At 41.6% G+C, this 25175-nt stretch overlaps 1 protein-coding gene and 1 long non-coding RNA gene across 9 annotated transcripts in view; one reads left to right on the top strand and one right to left on the bottom strand.

The window, feature by feature from the left end:
• RALGAPA2 (Ral GTPase activating protein catalytic subunit alpha 2) overlaps window positions 1-25175 on the top strand; it is a 203734-nt gene that overhangs the window by 167237 nt on the left and 11322 nt on the right. For 4 of the 8 annotated variants that reach the window (XM_081015117.1, XM_081015123.1, XM_081015118.1 and 1 more), the window contains one exon: window positions 10745-10866. In XM_081015117.1, the coding sequence (XP_080871243.1) occupies window positions 10745-10866 (122 nt within the window). The other 4 variants (XR_013989159.1, XM_081015120.1, XM_081015121.1 and 1 more) reach the window with 2 other exon arrangements.
• Window positions 351-25175, bottom strand: part of LOC308482261 — a 46754-nt gene continuing 21929 nt past the window's right edge. Inside the window, exons 3-4 of the long non-coding RNA XR_013989163.1 lie at window positions 8078-8223; window positions 351-4414 (exon numbers count right to left, since the gene is read on the bottom strand). This is a non-coding gene — a long non-coding RNA (uncharacterized lncRNA). The remainder of the gene's footprint in view (window positions 4415-8077; window positions 8224-25175) is intronic.

Raw genomic sequence — 25175 nt, 5'->3', positions numbered from 1 at the left:
TGTAGGTCTTTCAGGACCGGTGTTATATGGTCTTGGCGGCCGCTCCCAGCCACCAGTCTAGCTGCCGCATTCTGGATTAGTTGTAGTTTCCAGGTCACCTTCAAAGGTAGCCCCACGTAGAGTGCATTGCAGTAGTCCAAGTGGGAGATAACTAGAGCATGCACCACTCTGGCGAGACAGTCTGAGGACAGATGGGGTCTCAGCCTGCGTACCAGATGGAGCTGGTAGACAGCTGCCCTGGACACGGATTTAACCTGTCCCTCCATGGACAGCTGTGAGTCCAAAATGACTCCCAGGCTGTGCACCTGGTCCTTCAGGGGCACAGTTACCCCATTCAGGACCAGGTAGTCCTCCACACCAGCCTGCCCCCTGATCCCCAAGAACAGTACTTCTGTCTTGTCAGGATTCAACCTCAATCCATTAGCCGCCATCCATCCTCCAACTGCCTCCAGGCACTCACACAGGACCTTCACTGCCTTCACTGGTTCCGATTTAAAAGAGAGGTAGAGCTGGGTATCAACCGCATATTGATGGACACCCAGCCCAAACCCCCTGATGATCTCTCACAGCGGCTTCATGTAGATGTTAAAAAGCATGGGGGAAAGGACGGAACCCTGAGGCACCCCACAAGTGAGGGCCGAGGGTTCTGAACACTTATCCCCCACCACCACTTTCTGGACACGGCCCAGGAGGAAGGAGTGGAACCACTGTATAACAGCGCCCCCAGCTCCTCTAGACAGGCCAGAAGGATGTTATTATCGATTGTATCAATCGGTTAAAACCTGGGTGTGAGCTCTCTCCTAGCACCCTTCACTGGGTGCTTGGTCACCACATAGGTTTTGTGTGGCACTACAGTAAGATTGAATGACATGAGAGTTTAGATTTCTTATTCTGGATTTGTAACAACAACCTGAAGAATGAAAAAATAATCATTCGCTGCCATGTTGAGATTTCCACCAATAGGTATCCTACAAGATACCTGAGTTTGCTTGAGAACCTGAGATGTGGGGATAGCGTGATATGGGTGGCCTAGCAGCTCAAAATGTGATGTGGAAGGGAGAAGCATCTTCCAGCACACCACTTCTTGCCTTCACATTGCACCCACTCAGCACCACTGTGCAACAGAAAACAGTGAGTTAAGATTTGTGAGCTAGGTTCTAAAACTTGATATTCTATGTAGCAATCAACTCTTGATATTCTATGTGGGCAATCAACTCTTTATTTCTTAAAACTTGTACACTGCTTAGTAAAGGGACGCAGGGGGAGCTGTGGTCTAAACCACCAAACCTCTTGGGCTTGCTGATCGCAAGGTTGGCAGTTTGAATCCACATGACGGGGTGAGCTCCCCTTGCTCTGTCCCAGCTCCTGCCAACCTAGCAGTTCAAATGCATACCAGCGCAAGTAGATAAATAGGTACTGCTGCAGTGGGAAGGTAAGCGGTGTTTCCGTGCACTCTGGCTTCTGTCACGGTGTTCCGTTGCGCCAGAAGCGGTTTAGTCATGCTGGCCACATGATCCGGAAAGCTGTCTGTGGACAAACGCTGGCTCCCTTGGCCTGAGAGCAGAGATTAGTGCCACACCCCATAATTGAATTTGACTGGACTTAACCATCTAGGCATCCTTTACCTTACCTTTACCTTTACACTACTTGATTGTAAAAAACCTCAAACTCTTGCACACCATGGCTTCTGAGAGATAGCAGGATTTACTAGGTGGGTCCAGGAGGTGGTAAATATGGCAGGGGATAGTTCCTTCTGCCTCAAAGGAGATGGTGGTACAGCCCCTCATGAAGTCCTTCCTGGACCCAGAAGTATGTGACAACTACCACCCACTCATAAATATCCCCTTTTGTGGCAAGGTACTTGAGGTGGTAGCCATCGAGCTTCAGACTCCCTTGGAAGAAGCAGATTATGTATATCCATTTCAGGCCCCGTTTTGGTTGGCTTGGTTAACCAATATCAGGAGGACAGGGCAAGGTTGTAAATTTTCCTTGCTCCCTCAGCAGTTTTTGATGCCATTTACCATGGTATCCTCCAGGGGTTGGAACCTGTAAATGCAGTGATATGATGGCTCCATTTCTACCTGTGAGACCCTATCCAGGGAGGTCCTGCAGTTCACCTGCATGGCACCTATGCTGTGGGGCCCTGAGTGCTCCATCTTGTTCCCCACTATATGAAGCCACTGGACATGTTGATTAGGGGATTTGACTGCAGCGTCATCAGTATGTGGATGACCCCCACCTTTATTCCTCACTCTCTTCTGAGCCAGGTGAGGCCATGCAGTTGCTGGATCGTGTCCTGCTTGTGTGCTTCCCATAGGCATCTGGTTGGCCACTGTGAAACAGGATGCAGGACTGGTTGGGTCACTGACCTATTCCAGCAGGACTTTTCTTTGGTTCTTATTGCTTAGAGGCTGCAGCTGCTGCAAAATGCATCTGCCAAATTGTTGGCTGGTTCAGCTGCTTGGAACCATAGTCCTGAAGAGTTTGCATTGGCTGACTACATGTTGCTGAGCTTAATTCAAGGTTTTAGTGCTTTTGTACAAAGCCCTGAATGAATTAGGATCTAGCTATCTGAAGAAGTGCCTCTCTTGGCCTCGTGTTAAGATGTGTTGGCAGGCCCTTTATGTTGCTTCAGCCCTAACTGAAGTCCAAAGTCTTCTTAGTGCTGACATCCTAGCTGTGGAAGGTGCTTCCACCCTTGAAGTACAGCTGGTATGGGCACTGTAGTTTTCAGCACCAGCCCAGGGAGCCAACTTGAATATAATACTGGGGGGCCAAGTAAGCCCTGCCTCACATCATTGATCACATGGTGTGGTACACTCAGCATTTGAATGGCAATGCCCATCAACTGGGGTGGGGGGAGCTGGCCTCCTCTAATATTTTATGGGGGACGAAGGGACCTTGGCCCCTAGGAGCTGGTTCCCATGGCACCAGCTGAAAATCAGTATACTCCTCCAGTCCTTTGATGGGGATGTGAGTAGATACAGAGCCACTCGTTTTTATTATAGGGACAGGAGGAGATTCCACGAGTGTAAAAATTATTATTTTGCTGACTGAGCTTACTGTGCCGATTTGTATTGTTTTGTGTGAATGTGATTGCTTGTCACAAACGGTGGGATATCTATTTTACAAATAAATAAAATGTGTTGAGACCGTAATCAAATGCAAATAAGAAATTAGAATAGGAAATGTTTTTAATGTTTTGAGCTCGTAACATGTTGGATCAAATCATTGTGGAAACAGTGCAGATTATATTTTTATCTACATATATGTCTGCTACAATCAAGAAATATTTTAATTTAAAGGAGTTAAATAAAATAAAAGTAAGCAACAATTAACAACATTCATACTGTGTTTTAATGCATAAAAGATGTTCATGCGGTTCTTGTTAACTTTAGAAAGACTAGCTAGTGTAATTGAAGTGTAACCACCTGGTAGGAAAATTTTGCAGTTAGCTGCCAAAAAAGACACAGACTCCGAGAGGACCAGGTGTTCTGTCAGGCCTTTCTGATTGTCACTGTGGCGTAAACAGCATGGGTTCACAGTATGGCTAGGAGACTAGAAGCTGAGGCCTTCCCCCCTAAAAGTGATTCTTGTCTTCAGTCAATGCCTCACTTTAGTATACCAGTAACTCTGTCCCTGAACATCTACTTTACATTGGTTGATGCAGCAGCCTTGTTCACATGTCCTACTAAGGCAAACCAAACCATGGCCTAATACAAATGCACAAGCCCCAGGAGAAACCCACACTAAGTCATCGTTTAGCTTGGTGAGCCATGCAAGCCAGGCAATGTAAAAGAAAGCAACATTCGAACAGAAAAAGCTATACAGAACATCAACAGATCAGTAGCTCCAAATGGCTTAGATAGGTGAGCCAAGTGTTCCAAGCTTGTGCTGGCGAACGTCTGTATTCTCAAGAGCTGTTTTATTTTTAGGTAGCAGTCTAGAAACCACAAGTATCTCACACACCCCATTACATCAATATTTATATTTGTGTAATTGCTAATAGGTTAGGTCTGGCATATAGGCTTTCTGCTGCTATTGCTGGTGAAGAGAAAATCTTAAGGTTGATTGAGCTGGGAGCACATTCCTTCATGGTCCCAGATATGATCAATCAAATATTTAAAAACGAGAAGTGGGAGGTGGCAACTCACAGTGAGTCACAACAGTGGCACTCAAATATAAAATCAAGGGTCTCTCAAATTTCTCCAACTGGCTTTAACCTAGTAGCATTCTTATATTTGCCCTTCTAATGGTTAAAAGGTATCCTTTGATTTCAAACCTGAATTGGTTACTGTCTAGTTCACAGATGGCGAGTCCATTGGCCCTTTCTGGCCCACAAAGCAGTTTCGTTCACCTTTAAAAATCAAATGATGTATTTTGGGATAGAGGAGTATATTTTCTTCTCAGGAGTCTGTCAAGAAAAATATATTGGTAATGCTTCCAAATGACAAATAAGCAACTGCATGAAACATAATCAACTTGTTAGAAAGGTCATTAACTTGCTAGCGAATTTTGAAAAATATGTATTTCAGCAAGGCTGTTCAAAAAATAAAAGAAGAAGTGTGCTTGCACACGAAAGCTCATACCAAGAACTAACTTAGTTGGTCTTAAAGGTGCTACTGGAAGGATTTTTTTAATTTCAAAAAATAAAAGTCAAAGATGTAAGGTTTGGTTTCTGTTATATGTATTAATTATCATTCAGTTATCACCTAGCAGGTTATTAAATAACAAACTATATAATTGCAGAACATGACCAGCAGTAGCTGTACATGCACTGATTTATCTTCAGTTTGCTTTAATTCTGGACCTTTGGAATGAGCATGCAGCCTTTTTCTGACAATGGTGTCCTTTCAGCCTTGCATGAGAATCGACACCTGCTTTGCACATAGGCAAAGATTACAGGTGCCAAACCCCCTTAGTACTTGTATATCTGGGAAGTTACCATGGCAGACTTCACAATCATGCTACCTAATTGAAAACTGTAAGTCACATTAAGATCTCACTTGATACGCCTTACGTGTTGGAAAACTCATTATTTCCTGTTGCATCTTAGCAAAGCTTAATTTAACAAGCTGTTGTTTATGAGATATTAATGCCATCAAAAGAAAGTCCCCCCTTCAGATTTAGAGGGTGGGTATACACAAGTGCTTTTTTCAGGAGGCTTGTGTGGCAGCAGAACAGGCAAGTGATTTGTGATTCTCAGCTTTTTCAAGAACACCTCTCCCCATCGGCTACTTAACTATTATATTTATTGAGGGTATATCATAGGAGCATTACGGAGTCCAGTCTTCTCTTTTTCACACTCATGGACTGTTTGGGGCAACTCCATAAATTGTTGGACTATGTGTATTTTATTCAGTATTAAATAGAGGTTTGTACCTATGGCCTCTGTGGGTCTTTGTCCTTCCTTCCTACCACAAAATGGACGGGTAAGTCCAGTCAAACTTGACTATGGGGTTGCAGCGCTCATCTTGCTTTTAGGCAGAGGGAGACGGCATTTGTCTGCAGACAGTTTTCCAGGTCATGTGGCCAGCATGACTTAACCGCTTCTGGCACAACGGAACACCATGATGTTTTCCTTCCTGCCACAGCGGTACCTATTTATCTACTTGTGCTGGTAAGCTTTCGAACTGCTAGGTTGGCAGGAGCTGGGACAGAGCAACGGGAGTTCACCCCGTTGCGTGGACTCAAACTGCCGACCTTCTGATTGGCAAGCCCAAGTGGCTCAGTGGTTTAGACCACAGCGCCACCTGCTCCCTTTTTACAGTTGTTATATAACCGAAGCAATAGGACTTCACTTCTGTCCCCAATTGCAGCTACAGTTGTACCTTGGAAGTCGAATGGAATTCGTTCCGGAAGTCTGTTCGACTTACAAAATGTTCAGAAACCAAGGTGCAGCTACCGATTGGCTGCAGGAAGCTCCTGCAGCCAATCAGAAGCCGCGTAAGCTGCATTGGACATTTGGGTTCCAAAGAATTTTCACAAACCAGAACACTCACTTCTGGGTTTGCAGTGCTCGGGAGCCAAAATGTTTGACTTCCAAGGTACGACTATATATATTTTTCCCCCTTGGTTGAGGAAGCTTTACTGTAATGTGGCCTCTCTTGCATTTCAAAATAGACCATCGTGCAAGTGGACAAACTGTTCAAGAGAGATGCCAGAAGTGAAAAATAGTCATCTCTGAAGTATCTGGTGTACAGCAGCACACCTCCATGTTCAGTTAAGGTTTAGTTTCTAAAGCAAATACATTACTATTGTATTAGTCCAGTCATTTTAAAATTGATAATATTTGAATATAAAACATATCCATCACATAAACGTATATTAAAATTAGACAAAATAGAACACAAACTACACCAAAATTAGATAAAAGCAAATACCCACTGTAGATAATTAGTATCAAGGGAAGCTTTCACCCCCAAAAAATTGTTGGTGAAAGTTATGCAGAGACCTTGTCTGGTGCAGTTCTTTGGGCCGGGAACCACTGGGGAAAACCCTAATAGCTTTTTGCTGTTTCAACTGAAGAACAAGGGGAGCTTGGGGAAAATCCTGTATTAGTGCAGCATGCTTTTGAGCAGTTGTTGGTATCTGTCTGTCTTGAGAGAAAATGGAGTGAGCTTCCAGGTGTGAAGTCAAACTATTGTGTTAGCAGCACCCAAGTGACCTCCCCATGGTGCAAGCCCGGGCAGAATGGGTGTAGCCAGGATTTTTGTGGGGGGGCAGAACCTCAGTTAAGTATTATTATTGATTTGGGGGGCAGCTGCACCCCTACCTCCCCCCCCCTCGGTTACACCCATGCTGGGCAATGTGGATGGAGGTCCTGGGCTGCCCAGATGACAAATCTAAAGACTTATTAGTACATAACCAAAGGCACCCAGGTTCCTGAGTGCTCATATTTCTGGGAAATTAAGTTGGTTGGATCCAAACTGGCAGTTGTGTGGAAGATCCATGATCAAGATATTCTGCTTTAAATAATAAGAATAAGAATAAGCAGCTATGCAATAATGCTGATGTAAAGACCAGAGAAACAAAGGGAGAGAATGTTCCTTTAGCTCCCTTATTGTTTGCCTGATCTAAATTGCTCCTTCTCCAAGTTGCTGTTTGCTCCACTAGGAATAGGAAAGATAGAGCCACAGGTTCCCCCCTCTATCTTTCCCCCCTCTATAGTAAATAGCAGCTTCACCTGAGCAGCACAGTTTAGATAAAAGGAATAGTTAAATATCTTCTGTGAGTCCCACTCCTCTATATTCACAGCAGCCTACTGAAGCAGTAATCACTGATATCCCGTATCGTGTCTTCTTTGGTCATCAGATGGAGATCTTTGGGTGAGTGAAAGGGTGGGCAAAGATGTTTATTAGCAATAATTTAATGCATGCTATATAGGACATTAATATACTTTGACCCAAACCTGAAAGTGTGAATGGAGCAGGGGGGGGGGGATTTGGGGGGAGTGACCTTTACCTCTCAAACTCATTCTTAATTTCCTATTTCAGATAAGTTATCTAAAGTTACAGCTAAAGAGTGATTGTGTTGGTAGTTTCTTAGAAAAATATTAAGCAACTAAAGAAGACAAATCTAAAACTATTGCAGAGCCATCTTATTTTTCCTTTATGTAAACTGCGGAATGATTATGTGGTACAAAGAGAGCAAGTCATTACTTCTTGCGTTGTTATTAAGCTATTCTGTTATCTGTTAAGCACTATCGAATTGCACTTATCCCAAGTGCATACAGAATTCCCCCAAAAGATTTTCAGTTAAAACTACACAGTTGTGGTTGCTACTGGACCATAACCAAGGTTGTGTACTTTGCATTCAAAGTTTCACATCTAAATAACCTGTGAAGGATACTTTTTAAGAATATGACACGGTGAATTTATTTACAGTGCTTGATGCAGTCTTCTGATTGCTGTAAAATTATGTTGAAATAATGTCCACAGTCTCTCCAATACCTTTTGTTTAAATCATGTTAATTTTTACAGGTTAATGTGGTATCATTCTTCTTTGAGTTTTCTGCCTTTCATATAACCACCATAGTTTTGTGAAGTTTGTGACTGCAATCACGTATTTAAACTACCTGTGTTAAACAGATTTGTTAATTCCAGTATTCATATCTAAATGGCAGGTAGGGTAGACTAAAGGGTAGACCAAAGTTCATTTTGTCTCACACAGCATGACTTTCTCCTCTTTCCATTACCCTTGTCTCACTTTCTTCTCACTAATCTGTAAAAAAATAATGTATTCATCACAAGGGTGCCTCTAGGCATCATGTGGCTTAGTGGAGAAAATAGTTGCTATTCTTATTCCAGCAGACATCAACCCACCTAAAAAAATTACTGCTGTGAGTACCATGGGTAGTATTCATTGGGTGATGATTATCAATAAAGTTAGCAAAGAGTAGACCTTAGTTTGTCTCTCTGTTACAGAAAACACTATAAAACTATCTGTGTTCTTAGTTACTAAATGTCTACAAGACTAGTTATCTGGCACAGAATGGACAGAAACCAGGATAAAACGTTAACATGTTAAAGAAAGGAGGAATAAGAGGAATTGGGGAGCACTGCTGTTGCATGTTGCTCCCTACCTTGTGGGTGTGCAGAAAGGCTTTATTCAAATTGCTTTTTGATTGGAAAATATCTCTGCTTTATGGTAAAAGAAACGGACCAATGTAAGCAAACATCTAGGTATTCAGCAAATTTGTTGATTTCCAAATATTGTCAGGAAGGGATGCAGTTGCTCATCATTTTTTTACTCATGAACATTTTTATATACTTTAACATTATTAATTTTATTACAACTTGAATTAATTTGCCAGTCTTGCTGCCTTAGGGTGCAGTGTTTAAATTATACATGAGCATTTCCTCCATTTATTATGCTGGATATGAAGTCTTTTTCATGGGATTTTATTAGGCGCAGCATGAAAAGAATTTCCAGTTTATCTGCCTCCGTTGAACTGAGCCCATGAGCAGACTGCATACTACAAGGGCCAAAGAGGAATTGAGAGTGGATGGCAGGTCCACAGAGGTCCACAGGCTCAGGTGGTTTACAGCCATAAGTTTAGCTTAGCTCTTCCAGTAATTTGTCACGCCTTGGTCTTCTCCTGCTGCGCTAGCACGTGCCAGCTTAGAGACAGAAAGTCTGTGCACCAGACGGCCACTCAGGCCGAACATCCTGCTGTTCAGGACCAGCGGCTTGCTGTGTCACTGTGGAGTAGAGAGCCCTGGCAACAGCCAAGTGCTGTGCAGAATAAGCATGTTCATAATGAGATGTGAATGGCATCAGTCAGTCCCTTTAGAAGAGGTGCTAGGCGTGTGCCTCCTCTCATAGGAAGTTTGGGAGCCTTTCATTAACAAGAGTCACCAGGAGTTCAGCCTCTAACAGTGAAGCAACCCCAGATACACTGAGGCTAGTTGCTTGTACTGTCTGGAATGGGTTTTGAAAGCAGAAAGCAAATAAAAATGTCATCAGGTATATTTTGCAAAATGCCATGCTCACTTTCATTCCTAAAGACACAAAGTTATTTGAAATATGTTTTCATTTTGGGGCCCTTCCATGTCAGGTTCCTTAATGTGGTGATCAGTTAACTTGGATACTACACTGTATAACTGAAAAGGACTGCTGGGATTGTCCTCAAGGACATACCTTTCAAACAACGATAATGACGAAATTTTCAGTTCAGATGGTAGGAGTCACATAAAACTAAGCTCTTTTCTCATATTTAAAAATACTAGGAAACTCTGGAAACTTGTTTTTAAACTGAGTGACAGGGAATGACATTTCATACTGGCTGTTTGATTGTTTAATTCACAAAGTTGTATGTGAGATACTTCAATCTGTTGTAGATTTTTTTTTTCAAAATGTTACCCTGTTGTTTGAAGTGCATGATTCACCTTCAAAGAAAACAGAAGCTGCACACAAAGAGAGAGATTTGCACTCCCCCCTTCGAAAAGCGATCACAAGCGGGGGTCCTATTAAGACAGCTGGAAAGTTGCTTCAGCTTGTTACGCTTGTAAGTTTTATTGGTGACTGGTTTTTGATTATGCATTTGAATGGCGCGTGTTCCAGGTTGCCGCGTTTTAATTAAAAGGCAATACTGTTGGTTTTAGATGCTTTGTTGTTAGCATAATTAAGACTGAAGTGTATACATGCTCTGTTTTTTTTAAAAAGAGAGAATTGAATCCATCAAGAAATAAGAAATTTCAGATGCGTCAAATGAATCTTCTGAAAAAGCTTTAAGTATGACTTTATTATACTTTAGTATATTTTGATATTCTTATGAATAATAGGTGTTTTCATACTTTAATTTTTCTTATCCTTTTCTTTTCTATAATCTGTAGCTCAAGTTTAAATATATTTACATTTTGAAAAAATGATCTATTATATAGGAAAAATATATGTGGGGCTTCTGTTGAGTTTATTGGCTATGGCAATTTTCCTCATGGTCACATAATTATTTTCATTTCTCATTTATAAAGGTCTCAAATTTATTTTGTCCATCAGCCTTTTTAATGAAGAATGAAAAAACACTACATTCATATAGTGCTTATATTTAGCTGTCAGAAAAATGTTTGGGTTTTTTTGTTTTTTTTAAGAAATACATTTTATTGAAGTCCCTAGAATCTTGTAGCTTTGTCAAAACTCTGACAACTGTGGCTTGATTTTAATTGGAAAATGCATAAGTTGAATATACGTTTCTTTGGCTTTGTATCTGTAAGAGTGCATTTCCTTAACCTGCTTCCAACAGTTATGAGGAAAGAGCTCTGTACCTTGAAGCAATAATCCACAACCACAAAGAAGCAATGACATTTGAGGATTTTGCTGCTCAGGTCTTCTCTCCCTCTCCCAGTTACTCCCTTAGTGGATGTGGTAAGTCTCATCATGTTGTTGTTTTTATTATTATTATTTTAACCGCTGAGAAGCACTTGAGCAGCAGATGTACACCTGCTTTTCGCTGATAAATGGTTGCAAATTTAAGAAGAGCTTTCTCCCTCTGAATTAGCTAATGAATATCAAAAGAAATGATGACATTCATTTTAATTTGTTTTGCATCAGAGCTGTTCACTCAGTTCCTTTCTTCAGCTATCCTGTTAACCCCTGAATCTAGCAAGGTTAATGAACTTTCTCTCACTAATGTGTTCTGGTTCATTCAGGAGTGTGGGCTTCTTGCTGAGCTGAGAATATGTTGTGGAAAAGCTATTCGTGAATCAGTGCATACTAATCGAAAAATAGTTCCTCACAGTAGAAGCCATTGCTACTAATGCTAAATGGGGATTATGCTTCTGCAATGCTTGGACCAAGGATTAACACTGGTGGGGGTGGGGTGTAAGGGCAGTGTTTTGTCAGACAATCATAGTGCCAGTATGTGTGCGTTCTACACATCACAAAGCTTTCAAAGTTAGTTAAATGAGTTTATTTTAATTATATTTACATGTGTGCTTTTTAAAGAGACCTTTTGTTTTGATGGTTCATTTCATAATCCATTGCTCTCATGTACAAGGAGAACACAAGGTTAACCAGATGGATTTCTAAACATAAATTCCTTTATTCCCTGTTTATACCCATTTTGTGAAACTGACTCTTTCTAATTATATTACGATGCTGCATTGGATTGTTGATGGATTATCTCAAACCCTGGTGAATGTTCTGCGTGTCTGTTTTCTTTCTCTCATTCTAACTGATCTTTATATCTGAACTAAGAAATATAACAGAAATTAAATTTACTGAAATGAATCACTTGACAAATAGAATCAGACACGCATCACTGTTTAACATTACTGGCTTCAGTCCTTGAGCTTTTCGAGCTTTGTTAAGAGATAAGAGGTATTTGCGTGTACTTGTACTGGTCGCCAATAGCAGCAGGCAGAAGGCTTTGGAGATAAGCAAGCTGGCAGAAGCAAAGAGGAACCAGTGCTATTTACATAATCACACCTCTGCTTCCTGGAGAGGCGTCAAGAGACAGGAATGGCCTCTATTGATCTTTGTTGAACTGGAATACTAAACAACATTAGAAAAGCTTATAAGTAAAGCTTTGATTAATATTTTCTTTATTAAAAATGTGGAACAGCTATGAAATAAACCACACACATAAATACTCTTGAGACAAAATTGTGTCATTTGTTGCATAAAAGTATAATTCTTATACTAATTTGGATATTATCAAGAAATTTAGCTGGTTACACAATTGAAAATAACAACAGAAAGCTCTAATTTTTTTTAAAAAATCACCTACTTTAAGTCACTTATCATAGCTACCTTTGTGTAGTTCTAGTATGTATTGGACATTGTGAAATAATAAAATTAGATGCATTGGGGTCAGTGAACTAAGAACCAGTCTTGCATCCTTCTTCAGATTAATAGGTAAAGGTAAAGGGACCCCTGACCATTAGGTCCAGTCGTGACCGACTGGGGTTGCGGCGCTCATCTCGCTTTATTGGCCGAGAGAGTCGGTGTACAGCTTCTGGGTCATGTGGCCAGCATGACTAAGCCACTTCTGGCGAACCAGAGCAGCGCACGGAAACACTGTTTACCTTCCCGCCAGAGCGGTACCTATTTATCTACTTGCACTTTGACATGCTTTCAAACTGCTAGGTTAGCAGGAGCTGGGACAGAGCAACAGGAGCTCACCCTGTCACGGGAATTCGAACCACCGACCTTCTGATTGGCAAGCCCTAGGCTCTGTGGTTTAACCCACAGCGCCACCCACGTCCCGCTTCAGATTAATACAAGATGTTAAATAACACACCTGTGTGTTTTGTATAATTCCCTTTTGCTATTCTGAGGTTTAAATAGCTGATCCTTATGGAGTGAGGCTGAACTGCCTACACGAGTTAGAAAATCATTGATCCAGCACTACTACTATTTTTGTGCATTTAACTTTTTAAAAAGCCTTAAATGTTTAATATCCCACCAAATCAAAACTTTACAACAACTTGCAATTTATATTTTAAAATAATTCAAAGTGCAACAATGTTATAAAAAGATAACTAAAATAGCAGCACAAGCCAACAGCATTAAACAGATTTAAAGAAGATTAGAAGTCTGGCACCAGAAAGACATAAGGATTTGGCTCTGCATGAACCTAGTTAGGGAACAAATTCCAGAAATGGGATGCACCACTGAAAAGGCCAGTTTCCCCAGTTGGCATTTCTCATCTCCAAAGGCAGAGTTGGAGAACACAGGATTGACAATGCCTTCAATATTCAGGCGGATTCCTATGGCATTAGAGGATCGTTTAGATACGCAGATCCTAAGTCATAACCAGATCCTAAATCTCAGGGTTTCTAGAGCAGCAGAGTATTAAAAAGGGGGGTGTTCAAATGCAGAAGGTTAGCTGCATCTAGATAAGAAGCTATTTTATAACAGAAGTCATAAGCTTTTTTTTCTGAACCCAAGTTCTGAAAGTATAAAGAAGAAATTCAGTTGAGCAGTTAAATTTAATCCTATAAAATTCTAATCCATATGTGTGCCTTCATTTAACTTCATTTTGTAAGAGTGTTCAGTGCTTGGTGGGCTAAATACAATGCGCCCAGCCTGACCTGAGGGGCGGAGAGAGGCTGCGGGCACAATGCTCCTAGCTGCAGCTCCTCCATCCCCTGAGTCAAGCCTGGGAAGGGGAAAAGAGGCAGCTAATACACACATGCATAATTGTGTAGTTGTGGTAAGCCTTAGTAACAGAAACAATGTTCCATAAAAGTTCAAGTAACTCAACAGTAACCAGATGTTGTTAGCTGGAGTTTATGGAGTTTGTAATCTAAGTATGTCCAATTGTCAGGGATGCTGAATGTAATCCAACAATATCTGAATTGTAATCCAGATTGAAGTGTTGTCAAGATGCAGATGATACCAGACTCCATATCTCTCTTCTATCTGAATTGGGAGAAGTGGTTGAGGTGTTAGGCTGGTGTTTGGATCAGGCGATGGGCTGCATATAGGCCAATAAATTGAAGCTGAATGCTGAAAAGACACAGGAGTTTCTCTTGTCTGCAAGATGGTGGGACAGCCTGTTCTGGATATACAGTGGTACCTCAGGTTAAGTGCTTAATTGGTTCCGGAAGTCTGTTCTTAACCTGAAGCATTCTTAACCTGAAGTGGACTTTCCCATTGAAAGTAATGAATTGATCCGTTCCAGACGATGAAAAACACTCCCTAAAACAGCAATTTAACACGAATATTACTGTCTAACAAGACCATTGATCCATAAAATGAAGGCAGTAATCAATGTACTGTACTATAAAATAAATAAGACAGTATTTTAGATGAAAAAAATCAACATTTATATTTTTTCTTATGTGCACTGATGATAGTCAGTTTGGATGGGGGGCTTTTATCCATTTCTGAAGTCACACAACCAGTAGTTGAACTAGGTTCCACACAGTCACAAAAGCGAAGTCACAAGTCGGTCCCATAAGATGAAGAACAAGTCACAGTCAAAAAACCGAAAAAGCCACACAAACTAAAATGCAAAAAGGAACCAGACGATGAAAAGCGACCCCTAAAACAGCAATTTTACATGAATTTTACTATCTGACGAGGCCATTGATCTATAAAATGAAATCAATAAAACAGTACAAAATGAAAATGTGATTCAGTCACAATCAGCTTGGCTCCCGGCATTCACGGAGGCCTCAGAGAGCTCCGTAGGCCCCGCAGATGCCCGGGCTTGGCTCCAGGCAGCGGCGAGGCCTCTGAGAGCTCAGACAACCTCTTTCTGGGTTACAATCGTTCATAACCTGAAAAAAGTAAGTTGAAGCGTTCATAACCTGAGGTACCACTGTAGATGCTCCTGGAGGCTCAGGTGGCCTCAATGGCTAGGAATGCCTTTTTCCAGCTACATCAGGTCTGCCACCTATAGCCCCTTTTGGACAGGAATGATTTTGCCACTGCGCTCCTTGCTCCAGTTAGATTGGATTTTTGCAGTGCGCTGTATGTGGGGCTGCCCTGGAAAATGAGTAGGTCCAAAATGCAGCCACCAGAATACTGGCTGGGGTTCCATTTAGATAAGATATGAACCATGTTTTAAAACAACAATGCTTTCCAGTTTGTTTCAGGGCCTAATTCAAGGTGCTCATGTCCATGTTTAAAACTCTGCGTCTCAGGCCTCACATATCTGAAAGATATCCTTCCCTACAGACCCTCTCCGGTCTTCGGAGTTCCCCTGCCTTCAGAAGCTCAGGGAAGAGGGCATGCTCTGGTAGCCCTCGGAAGTGGAACTCCTCAGAGGCGTCTCTGGCACCTCCACTATACTGTTTTTGGTAAATGCCAAAGATACACCTCTTTAAGCCAACCTTTGGCACCTGAGGTGTATTTTTTTTAGAACCCGCCCTATTTTTGTGATTGTAAGTTGCTGTATACTGTTTTTAATATTGTATTTCACATTGTTGTAACCTGCCCTGGAACCTTAGGAAGGAATAACAATATAGCACGGTAAGGCACGATGTTGGCTACTCCTGAAATAACTTGATGCAGAGCTACATAATACAACATTTTAACCTAAAATTCATGTGCCAAAGTTATGTGGCATCTGAAAATCCATATCCAAAAACACATTTTTAATATGTAAATTGTAGTTGGTCCTTCAGAGGGTTAACTGAAATGGGCACACTTGACTGCTGAGAGGACTGATCTAATCACAGTCATATCCAAGTGCATCTGTTCATCATGAGGTCATTCACGTGCATGCTAATGATTTGAAAAATAAAGAATAATGTTCAGAAAAAATAAAGCTAATGCAACTCTTTTGCCAGTTGCAGAAGCAAGATACACGCTCTGACTGCTGTCACCAAACTTAAGAAGAAACTGTGGAATTCACTGTAATTTGCTGATAATTTGTTTACTATTACAGAATAATTGAATAGCATAGCTGTTTTGTGGATCTATGGATATCACACACAACGTTCATAAGACTTACGTTAAATGCAAATTTGATTGTCCAGAATGCTAGGTTGTTTTTGCTTAAAATAATAAAAGTATATTCCCCTATTTCTAATCCATTAAAGCAAAACAAACTTATTTAAGTATATCCTACATAATAATTAGCTCTATTCTTGTGATACTTAATTATAGCACAGCAAACATCACTTGTTTTAAAGGAATATAGCCGATTCTAAATATTGTTGTTGGAGTTTGTAATTAATTTAAATTCTAAGTTTTCCCCCCCTTCTCTCAGCTATACTCTTAACCAGGCAGGTGTTAATTTAGCTCGTGCAGCTTCAAGCTGACTGAGTAATTTGATAGTGTTTTTGCACAGCACAGTTTATAAATCTAAATAAGCTTTCTCCTAACAAAATGGCTGCTTTTCAGCTTGTAGGCTAGGTGCAATACTGACTGCTGGTTTTGGATGATACATTTGTTGCCCGTCCAGACAACCTATTTACTTAGCATTCATCCTGATTCGCTAGCACAAAGCTTATGTAGAGAGGTTATTCAGCATTCATTCTGATTTCTATATGGATCAGTTATACTACAATGAGCATTTGTCCTGCCTTTATCCTGATTTGATGTGTGTACAGGTATTCCTGTAAGTCATTGTTCAGCCCACACTTCTCAGCACATTTCTCCATCACTTTCCAAACTGCAAAAAATCCAGATTTTGTTTAAAAGTTGATTTATTGAGCTAGGGCAACATAATTATTTAATCCACTTTAGATGCAGAAATATATGCTTGAATCTGACCTGGAAAATAGTGATATTCTGGAGGCTTCCCTGCTGCTGCTTTGTGGATTGCTACCAAACAACGCTCAAATTATGGGGAAAGGTAAGGAGGCCCTTAATGAAAAACACAATTTCATCTTCTGACTCCTCCAAAGTAGGCAATTTGTGCCCCACGGCTTCCATATCAATAGTTAATGGGTCTGTCTCCCCCTCCACCATCCAGTAATTCAGCTACTGAATGATACAGAAAACCAAATTCTATAAAAATGCAAGCATAATATTACTTGAACAAAACATATAATATAGGCAGCCCCTCGTTTACACGTGTTCGGTATGTGTGCGACCATGTATATTGGGCCAAACCTGGAAGTGACCTGGAAATGTCATAAAGAGGTCACTAAAATGCCACTAAAAGGGTGGAGTGGGGCAGAATGAGGTGTTTTCAGGCTTTTAGAATGATATGCAATTTCTCTGCCCCTGCCCCCGCTGTGCCTCAGAACATAATCCCCATGTAAAGGGGGGGGGGCTGCCTGTACTACAATACATTCACAAGCACTTGTTTCCCAAGACAAGCTCTTTGTATAAACGCAGGTATGGGACGCGGGTGGCGCTGTGGGTTAAACCACAGAGCCTAGGGGTTGCTGATCAGAAGGTTGGAGGTTCGAATCCCTGCGACGGTGTGAGCTCCCGTTGCTCGGTCCCTGCTCCTGCCAACCTAGCAGTTCGAAAGCACGGCAAAGTGCAAGTAGATAAATAGCTACTGCTCCGGCGGGAAGGTAAACAGCATTTCCGTGCGCTGCTCTGGTTCGCCAGAAGCACATGACCCGGAAGCTGCACGCCCGCTCCCTCAGCCAATAAAGCAAGATGAGCGCCACAACCCCAGAGTCGGTCACGACTGGACCTAATGGTCAGGGGTCCCTTTACCTATAAACTAAGCATGTTGATGGGGAGTGATAATGTGCCCACTGGCCCTGCTGCTGATGTTGGATGCCATGGCCTGCATGTCAGTGTGACATCTGAAAGGAAGTCTGTGTATGCGTTGGCTCTCCCATAGGCAGCTGTGCTTTTGTAAGTTCCACTTTTTAGAGCACAGGTATGGGGCCAGCAGGTGCCATTCCTCTTCCATGCATTCAGTTCTACATGTAGCCAACATGATGCCCTTCAGATGTTGTTGGACACCAACTCCCATCAGTCCTAGCCAGCATGGAGGGCACTGCATTGGCTCACCTTGATTTAGCCTATGCATGGAGGTTACCTTGCGAAAAGAACTTAGAGTTAAATGCTTGAAGGATCAGGTCTTCCTAAAGCTGGAAGGTATATTCATACAAGAAGCTAGGCATTAATTTCATTCTCCCTGTTTCTCATTTTTCCAACATTAAATTCAGTTCACATTTCTGCAGCAATTTGTGATTTATTTATTTTTAATTCTCATGAGAATTACACCATTTTCATGAGAATTTCTCCTAATTATACCTAATACAAATTCATGAGAATTTCTCCTAATACAAATGCATATTTGTATGCATTTTTGAGTAGTGTGCACATTTTTGCAAGCAATTTCTACTATATAATGCATTTTTATTCTACTTTCATTAGTAGTAGTAGTAGTAGTAGTAGTAAAAAGACATTCAGAATTGTGCTCTTAATTTCTACCAACACAAATACAGAAACACATTTTTTCTTGTCTAACAGCAAAAAGCACAGAAACTCACACAGAAACTCACAGAAATTCTTTTTGTGGCTAAACTCAAATATTTTTCATGGGGAACCTTATATAGAGGTAATAATGTGAACAACATCCTCTATAGCTGTTTTACAAAATACACAGAAACACTGTTCCAAGTGCAGTTCCCTCTATTGGCCATCCAGAAAAGCGAAGGTCACAACACTCAGTCTTTATTCTGTAAGAGCAATTCTCCATGGAGCCAAAATAATTAAATATTATGTATTTTTATTTTTATGCACATCTCATCCTTTTATATGCATTTTTATAAACATTGGTTGGAAAACTGCATCACAAAATTTAGATAAGTGTGGATGTTGAAGGATAGGTGTGTTTTGGTTCTCATATTGTTTTGGAAAGTGTAAGTTTGAAAATGATCACTGCAGATGGTGACAGCAGTCATGAAATTAAAAGACGCCTGCTCCTTGGGAGAAAGGCGATGGCAAACCTAGACAGCATCTTAAAAAGCAGAGACATCACCTTACCAACAAAGGTCCGTATAGTTAAAGCCATGATTTTCCCAGTAATGATGTATGGAAGTGAGAGCTGGACCATAAAGAAGGCTGATCGCCGAAGAATTGATGCTTTTGAATTATGGTACTGGAGGAGACTCTTGAGAGTCCCATGGACTGCAAGAAGATCAAGCGTATCCATTCTTAAGGAAATCAGCCCTGAGTGCTCACTGGAAGGACAGATCCTGAAGCTGAGGCTCCAATACTTTGGCCACCTCATGAGAAGATAAGACTCCCTGGAAAAGACCCTGATGTTGGGAAAGATGGAGGGCACAAGGAGAAGGGGACAACAGAGGACGAGATGGTTGGGCAGTGTTCTCAAAGCTACAAACATGAGTCTGACCAACCAAACTGCGGGAGGCAGTGGAAGACAGGAGTGCCTGGCGTGCTCTGGTCCATGGGGTCACGAAGAGTCGGACACGACTAAACAGCAACAAGTTTGAAAAACTCAGTTTTAAATGTAAACTGAATCAGATTTCTCCCCCATCCCTGCAAGCAGCCAATGTGCCAACTCAAATGTGCTGTTTATGGCATGGTGCAGTCTTCTCATGCAAGTGGGATATCTCAAAATTTGCAGCGGGGTCTATTCATAAATCCCACCTCTCCATTGGTATTATATCATAGAGAAGGATGGCGCAGGGCAGTGCCCACCCACCGGATCCCCCTCAGCCTCCCTCCAGCTGGAGGGAACCCAAGGTCACAGTTGCTCCGGCGGTGTTTCCTGCCCCCACAGTGCAGCACGCCCCCACCTGCCCCAGGCGCCCACGGGGCACACTCTGCCACTGCACAGAGGTAGCTGAGCTGCACCCAGAACAGATTACTACTATGTGTTACACATGAAGCTGCCCTTGGAGACTTTCTGGAAATTTCACTTAGTTCAGAATGCTGCTGCTAGACTGCTAACCAGGGACAACTTTGAAACCCATTCAGTCAGGTTTGAAAAATCTTCACTGGCTACCCGTCTGTTCCTGAGCCCAATTCTACATAAGAATCTGAGTACCTTCAGAACCAGCTCCTTCTGTATGTGCCTGCCTGATCAGTGACCTCTTTGTCCAAAGCCTTTCCTAGTTGCCGCCCATTTAATATCTGATAGCAGGGGCACCAAGAAAAAAGGCCCTTTGGTTATGGAGTTCACCCAGAAGGTTCATTGGTGCCAACTTTAGTATCTGTTTGGTGTCAGGCAAAAACCTTTTTTTGCTCCATTTTTAAAGCTGAAATTAACTGAGATTGATTTTAACTGACATTCTAAGCGTATATCTACTGTATTTAAAAATCACTATTTTCTTGTTAACAAACACTGATAGTAGTCATACTTAAGGATGGGGGTATAAATATTACCATACATAAATAACTAAAAAATTGAAGTTCTCAATCCAGTGTTGTGAAAATTGTGTATCCCATGCTAGGGATCATTCAGGAAGGAATTGAAATACAAATCTGTGTTCAGTTCTGGTCACCTCCCTTTAAAAAGGATATTGTAGAGCTGGAAAAGCACAACAAAAATGTTCATGGGACTGAAGCAACTCCCTTTTGAGATAAGGTTGCAACGTTTGGGTCTTTTTAGCTTGGAGGAGAGGCAAGTAAGAGGAGGCATGGGGGCTGGAGCTGAATTGGGGAAGGAAGAGGGGCTGCAAGGAATGAAGAGGGACGAGAAGGACCATTGTGTGATGTTTGAAGGCACCCATAACTTTTTAAGACAGCCTGAACTAAATTCCATCCATGAAGTTATGACATCCCACTGGCAGTTTAGTCTTCAGAGTATTCATATGCATGGGTGGAATGGAACTCTGTGCTATTAGACACATTCTGTCTGTACAAGCATTGCAACTTGCCAGATGGAACCACCCCTTTCCTCCCCAATACTGTTCTGTGGGTTCTTCTGAACGCCCCCCCCCCCCACCTGAGATGATTTCTGGAGGTGTGAGAGAAGGAGAGGGGAGTAAGCTTCATTGTGCAAGTGGGGTTCATTAGGGGAATCCACCCCATGTTCTTATTCTATGCATCGGGGTGGGGAGAGAATGTTTTTTATTAAAGTAAGAAAGGGGTAGAAATCTGCTCTATTAACTATCCTGCCATAAATCTTTGCTTTGACTACCAATCTGAGCCAATATTTTGTTGCAACTGCTTGATACTTCCAGGGTCATGTTTTCCACCATGTAACAAAGCCAGAGTATTATGGATATCCTATCAGAAGTAACCACAACCAAATTATTTAGCTGCAGATGTAATATACTGGTTGCATCTTTTGAAAAAGCTACACAAATACACAATAGACTCTTTGCCTATTGTATATGTAGGAGCAAATTCAGTGGTTCAGTGGAGAAAATATGTTTGCTTAACCAGATAAAAGGCAAAGTTGTTTTCCTCCAGTTCAATTGATTCTGTTCAATCAGATACTATCACCTCCCCATGGTAATTCTTATCCATCTTCTAGGTCCATAAAGCTGGATGTATGTTATCACATTCATTTCTATGGCAACAGACTGATTACAAACAGAATTATGACTTCTAAAGGACCAAGAAGCAGCTGCTCAAAGAGGAAAAAATGTATTTGGGTCTTTCCCAGCAATAAAAACCCTGCACTTTTCTTAGTGCTTTATTCATTCTAGTACCATGATTCCATAATATGATCTATGTCCCTGTGCCATGGAATGAAGGGGTGTTTATTATTTTGTTTATTTATTCCATTTGTATGCCATCCAAGGGGTGTATGGAGTGTTAGGGGAGGGGTAGTTCCTCTGGTGGGGAATACTTTGTGCTCCTTCTGGGGTAGTTTATCCACCTTTAGTCCCCACCCTGTACTCCATTCTCATCTGTGGTTCCTAGAAGCTGTCAGCATGTGACAGCAGCCACACCCTGGGAAACAGCTTTGGCTGGCTGGCTAAACCAAGTGAGGGTAGCTGATGGGTCTCAAACCCTCCATGAGTTAGGGATTTACCCTGCATGTGAAGACAGGCTCCAGTAGATTCAGGGGAGAAGGCCAATAGTGGGTCCAATGTTCAAGAAGGGGGCTTCTGCACATACTGTAGAGAGAAGTGAGGGGCAGATGGGCTCATCAACCTGGGAAGGGAGCCAAATCTAGGAGAAGGAAAACTCTGACCCTAAACCTCTGCTGCCTTGTGGGATATCTTTGGGGGGAGAAAAGGCTAAGGAGTAAACCCTACATAAACTGGGAGTAGAGTCCCTAAGATGTTTGGGTGGTGCCTTGTATGCCTTCTTCTGGCAATTTCAGCAGCCACGCTGGTGCCAAACATATTGCTCTGCTTTCCTGGGCAGCCCAGGACCTCCATACACACTGCCCAGGCTTGCGCCCCAGGGAGGTCACTTTGACTTCACCCCCAGAGGCACACTCCATTGTCTCTTGAGACAAATGGATACCAACAATACCACCCATAAGTTCTTTGGACAGTTTATAGAAACATTAAAAATACGGGTTGTGTTTCACCTAACCAGTCCTGTCAGCAATGGTGTTTCCCCCTCCTAATCCTCCCCACGTGCACCTCCTGCCCTCAGAAAATCCACCAAAACATAGTGGAGGGGGCGAGTGTAAACTGTTTAATTATTATTTGGTGATGCTTAATTTTACTGTTTACTATTAGATTCTTATGGATTGTTGAATGTTGCATTGTTTAATATGCTGTTTATTTTAAAGTTGGGACTTTTTATATTAGATCAGATTGTTACTATTAATGTTTGATGTTTTATTATGTTTTTATATGTGTTGGAAGCCACCCAGAGTGGCTGGGGATACCCAGCCAGTTGGGCGGGGTATTAAAAAAACAAACTAGTTTGTTTTTTTAATTCCTCAAAGTGCTTCCAGCAGGTAGAGTGTAGAAAGTTGTCAGTGTCTTAGCTTTTCAATAGAGAGCTCCTTTTTATAGAGAGTTAAGTGCAATTACAGGTGGCAGCTGCCCAATCAGTTTATCTATAGTGGAAGAGGTTATGCTACTTTTGTGTTGTTGTTATTGCCTACTTTTCTATTTCCTTTTTTACCCCCTCCCCCTGCTTTATGCCCCAACTTCTGGCTCCAACAGAAGATATACTTGGTGCATCTTACAATCATGTATTCTAAAACAAATTAAAATCAAGATTAGGAAAAAGCAGTTATGAACTGGCCCATGGGCTTATTCATCTTTACATACTGGTTTGTGTTGAGAGCAAAAATCCCATCACAAATCTCTAGAGGCAAGTATTTGGGTTAAACAAAAGCTTTGTGGATGAAATATATGACTTTTTTGAATGCTGTTTCTCCCTAGTTGCCAAATTTAACTGGTTGGTCTGTGGCCCAATAAGATGAGGATCCTGGATATAATGAAATCAAACAGAATTTGTCATTGCCTAGTCAGCATCTCACCAATCAAACACATCCTTAACCCTTGAAAGCACAAAATTAGGAAATTGCTACAATTTTGCACATAAACGAGGCTGTGTATGCTGGTACATAAAATACTTTTTACTCTGTTTTTGGAATTGTATGAAAATGGAAAGCTAATGATTCTATGTATAGTTTTTCCTTGAAATGTAAGTCTGTGTTTGATAACTAGACTATTTAGCATGAAGTTCCTTATAGCTGCCTGGCAAAGACTCAAGCTGATAGAGGATGTAAAATTGATTAGTGTCAAATGATGGAAGATTTTTGTAATATAATTTATATGGTACAGTAATATGCAAATAATATATACATTGTGAAGGAAGGGGATGGCTTTTTTTATTTCTCCTATCGTAATTTTCTGTCTCATTGTTTTTCAACCAGCAGTGGTGGGATCTGTCCGTGGAAGTAATTTACCACCTACCTCTCACTCAGTAATAGTGCTAATGTTCATTAGTTCCATTTCCAAATGATAGGCGCTTGAAAGTATAGTTCACACAACTTGTGTTTTTTCCCATTAATAACTGTGTAAGTAATGTGTACAAGGCTGTCATTAGAGCAGCAGGTGCTCTATTCCCATATTTACATGATTTTGTGTTCTTTCCCTTTAGATTAAAATATGTAAAGATCTCATTACAGTAATTGAGAAAGGTAAGAGGTTGCTCACATGGCGTCATGCTCAATTTACTAACCAGATTCTTTCTGTTGCTTGTATAAAACTGAAACATCTCTCATTTATCTGGGTTGGTCTCTTCCTTTTTCACTGGGTGCTGTGCTAGCAACAAGGGACCCTTCGTATCCCCCCACCCCGAGCAGCAATACGAAGAATCCCATATCCAGCTCTCTTTGCCCCTGCATGTCTAAAGCTTCACTGGAAACCCCCCCCCCTTCTGCTCCTGCTTGCTTCAGGCGGAATCTGACACCAACACCTGCCATGGTGGAAAATGTCTTTGTTGCTTTGCACTTCTGTTTGAATTGCTGCAGGGGAGCCAATGGGAGTTAGGTCCATTTACTTTTTTTGTTGCCTAAGCACCATGGAATAGGATCTTGAGATGGTGCAGATAAGGAGCGGCACGTGCTGTGCTGGCCCTTTGAGTTAGCTCAGCTTAATAAGGGGCTCTTTTTCTGGGAAGGGCAGATTGCTGAGCTTGGGCCTATGAATGGAACAGCTGGGGGAGGAAAAAAGAAACAAAGGAAGGAAAACACAGGCTGCCCTGAACCTGGCAATTGGGGGTGCGGTTTCGGAGCTGGCCACACGCCAGGTGTGACCTTTGCAGTCTGCTTGGTTCTGCTTGTTTGGGTAATTTCCAGTGCAGTCCTGAAAAGGAAGGAAGCTGCCCAGCAGCAGAGCATTGCTGGCTGGATAGGCTCAGTGGCTGGCTGGGTTGCTGAGGCGCTGAATTAACTCTTACAAAGCTAGCTCACAAATAAATGAGGAGGCTTACAGAATAACCTGTCAAACGGCCAGCTCATCAGGTTAATGGATGATTCCTCATTGCAATCATACATCAGCTGAAACACTTTTCAGGGTTAGATTATCTTTTTGTAAGATTTGGCGCTTAACTGATATCCCTAAGGGAAGCAAAGCATTTGTGTATCAGAGGGGAATATGTGTTCATTAGTAATACAAATTTAACTCATTTATTCTTTGATCTTAAACACATTATTTGGAAGTCGTTCCCGTGAAATCAGCAGCTATTGCTTCCTAGGACTATGTTTTTGAGTCAGGTTGTGCATTTTATTATTCTCAGAGGGTGACCTGTGTTGTAAAACACCTTTTTGCCAATGTGTTCTTTTTAGAGCATAGAATTGTAGAGATGCTTTCTGTTGATTGAGATGAAGGCATAAATGGGCTTTGTACTGAGCACTTTCTCACTGTAACTTTTATGTTTATACACTGTTTATTTTGCTGAGGCTGAGG

This window comes from Podarcis pityusensis (assembly GCF_964106645.2).
Source record: "Podarcis pityusensis genome assembly, chromosome: 7".
In the NCBI taxonomy this organism is placed as follows: Eukaryota; Metazoa; Chordata; class Lepidosauria; order Squamata; family Lacertidae; genus Podarcis; species Podarcis pityusensis.
Note: the sequence above shows the minus strand (reverse complement) of the source record. Positions and strands in the feature narration are given on the sequence as shown.